The 2,998-nt window shown below is 50.3% G+C and overlaps 1 protein-coding gene across 1 annotated transcript; it reads left to right on the top strand.

The window, feature by feature from the left end:
- On the top strand, window positions 1-2,992 carry tent5aa (terminal nucleotidyltransferase 5Aa). Its single transcript, XM_032517873.1, has 2 exons — window positions 1-1,289; window positions 1,750-2,992. Exons 1-2 carry the CDS (start codon window positions 864-866, stop codon window positions 2,527-2,529), a joined length of 1,206 nt encoding a protein of 401 aa, XP_032373764.1. The 5' UTR covers window positions 1-863; the 3' UTR covers window positions 2,530-2,992.
- Window positions 2,993-2,998: the final 6 nt, after the last annotated feature.

Raw genomic sequence — 2,998 nt, forward strand, 5'->3', positions numbered from 1 at the left:
AGATCTTCAGACCACAGAGCTAGCTAACTGTTGCAGAAGCCCGCAGCATGTCAAGTGGGCAGGTAACAGTTCACTTATCCACTAGTGGGGGGAAAAAAATTGTTGAGTTGGGGGAAACAACGCAGGATTTCCTGAGCACATTCAACCTGCATCAAGTGGATTATTTCTTGGAAGCAATGGGAAAGGGAAATATGTAGGAGCCGTGCGTAAAAATCCACAAGATTCCTGTGAGGGGCTGATCAGAGGGGAGGATTGGGCCAAAGTGCGACTTGAGGAGCAGTTTATTCATGCAAATTCATAAAATCATAGGCGTGCCTTTGGGCGATGGAGTCACAGCCGGAAAAACAAACCCCCCTCCTGGATCGTCAGAGCGCTTCAGAGACTGCGATGCGCAGCGTTAGGACGCAGTGACAGCGGCACCGGGGCGAATGTTTTAAAAGCAGTGAGGAAAAAGAAGAGAAAGTTAGGTCTCGTTTGCTACACGCCTGTTGACTGGCTGCGCTTCTCCCTCGACACAACCACCAGCTCGACTGCTGCGCCACTGGGTCTCCAACCGCAGGCGCACTTTACAGCGCCAACTGTTACGCACCGCTGCAACTCTCAATATTTCCCTTTGGGGTTATTCCTATTTTTCTTCTTCTATGTGTTTACGTCAATTGGGACGACTTCAGATCCTCAGAACCCTGATGCGGATGAAGTTGCAGTCACCTTACCATAGAGGATTTTTTTGCGTAAAGACGCCATCACTGATTTGATTCTATTTTGAGAAAACAAATTTTCTTTTTTATTTGATTTGATTGGAATCGCTGAGACTTGCCCGCCCCCCCCCCCCTCCCCCCCCCCCCCCCTCCCCCCCTTTCACCATGTCAGAGACGCCAGTAGCTCCCGCCACCAGCAACATGTCTGACACCGAAGGCAGCAACGTTAGCGTCCTCCACTGGGAGCAAGTGCAGCGTCTGGACGCCATCCTGACGGAGACCATCCCGATCCACGGCCGGGGGAACTTCCCCACTCTGGAGATGCAGCCGCGGCAGATCGTGAAAGTGGTGCGGAGTCGGATGGAGGAGAAGCAGATCCACGTCCGGGACGTTCGGTTAAACGGCTCTGCGGCCAGCCACATCCTGCACGGGGATAGCGGACTGGGCTATAAGGATCTAGACCTCATATTTTGCGCGGATATGAAAGGTGAAAGTGATTTCCAGACTGTGAAGGACATAGTTTTGGACTGTCTCCTGGATTTTTTACCCGACTGTGTGAATAAAGAGAAAATAAGCCCGTTAACGTTAAAGGTACATTCACTCTGACAACTTGTTCCCCCCTGTTTCAATTGTTTACTTTTAGAAATGTGATTAGCATTAAGTGCATTTGCTTAAGGACCATTAACGTTGCGGGCAGCCTAATGTGCAATTAGATTAGTTCAGTGATAGTAAAATGTGGGTTTTCTGTAGTTAAGAGGATTGAGATAAACCAATTTGGAAGGGCTCCTGCGCTCAGCCACCTAGATCTTATATCCAAGTACATCTGGGTCAATGCACACTAATGACACAATATTTATAACACAGCGCATGCAGCAGGGACTTATACATACAGATTAATGTAAATAAATATCACACCTACTTGCACACTGCAACATTAGGCCCAAATGTGCATGCGCATGGCTCTCTTGAAGTAATTATTGTACTTTTAAGGCTATAATTAAAATGTATGTTCTTTGCTTTCTCTCTCTCCCACACACACACTCACACACAGGAAGCCTATGTGCAGAAGATGGTGAAGGTGTGTAATGACTCAGACCGCTGGAGTCTCATCTCCCTCTCCAACAACCGGGGAAAGAATGTGGAGCTGAAGTTTGTGGACTCTCTCCGGCGGCAGTTTGAGTTCAGCGTGGACTCCTTTCAGATCAAACTGGACTCCCTGCTGCTGTTCTACGAGTGCTCCGAGAACCCAATGACCGAGACCTTCCACCCCACCATCATGGGCGAGAGTGTGTACGGGGACTTCAGCGAGGCCCTGGACCACCTACGTCACAAGTTCATCTGCACCCGGAACCCGGAGGAGATCCGAGGCGGGGGTCTGCTCAAGTACTGTCACCTGCTGGTGAGGGGTTTCCGCGCCGCCTCCGAGTCCGAGATGAAGTCTCTGCAGCGCTACATGTGCTCACGCTTCTTCATCGACTTCTCGGACATCGGCGAGCAGCAGCGGAAGCTGGAGTCCTATCTTCAGAACCACTTTGTAGGCCTGGAGGACCGCAAGTACGACTACCTGATGACCCTCCACGGAGTGGTCAACGAGAGCACGGTGTGCCTGATGGGACACGAGAGGCGGCAGACCTTAGGCCTCATAGCCATGCTGGCGGTGCGCGTTCTCGCCGAGCAGAACGTCATCCCCAACGTGGCTAACGTTACCTGTTACTACCAACCTGCTCCTTATGTGGCAGATGGCAACTTCAGTAACTACTACATAGCGCAGGTTCAGCCGGTGTTTGCTTGCCAGCAGCACGCATACTCCACCTGGCTGCCCTGTAACTGAGTCAGCCCTGAGGAAAGGTGGAGGGAGAGAGTCTGAGCTGTTCAAACAGGAATGAGCAGCATACTCGCCGCCTCGAACCTGCCCAGTGTTTTGACAGCAAAAAAAAGGAGTCTTCTTTTTAATGTTTTGCATCAAAGCTCGCGTTTTTGTTCATAAATTGAGTATGAACGGTTGGCTTTCACCTCGAGTACTTACTTCAATGTGAATATCTCACATTTTCTGATTTTTAAAATGCCAACGTCAACTGATCCTGCCCAACCAGCTTTGGAAGAGACTCATTCTGGGTAGCTTGGCAATCTGGGCTAACTGCAGATGTGTGATGGCCTTTGAATGCGAGCAGCAGATCTGTCATGGAAGCCGTGCGAGACTGATTGAATCTGTCGAGAACTGATTAGCCAGCACGTTCCAACGGCAAGCTGCATCAGAGCCCTGACAGCTACTGCTACTACACACACACACACACACACAC

The sequence above is a fragment of the Etheostoma spectabile genome, chromosome 6 (genome assembly GCF_008692095.1).
Source record: "Etheostoma spectabile isolate EspeVRDwgs_2016 chromosome 6, UIUC_Espe_1.0, whole genome shotgun sequence".
Lineage (NCBI taxonomy): Eukaryota > Metazoa > Chordata > Actinopteri > Perciformes > Percidae > Etheostoma > Etheostoma spectabile.

Coding starts and splice junctions, on each gene's coding strand:
- tent5aa (XM_032517873.1), top strand. CDS start 864: ATGTCAGAGACGCCAGTAGCTCCCGCCACCAGCAACATGTCTGACACC. Junction 1,290..1,749: donor TAAGCCCGTTAACGTTAAAG/GTACATTCACTC, acceptor ACTCACACACAG/GAAGCCTATGTGCAGAAGAT.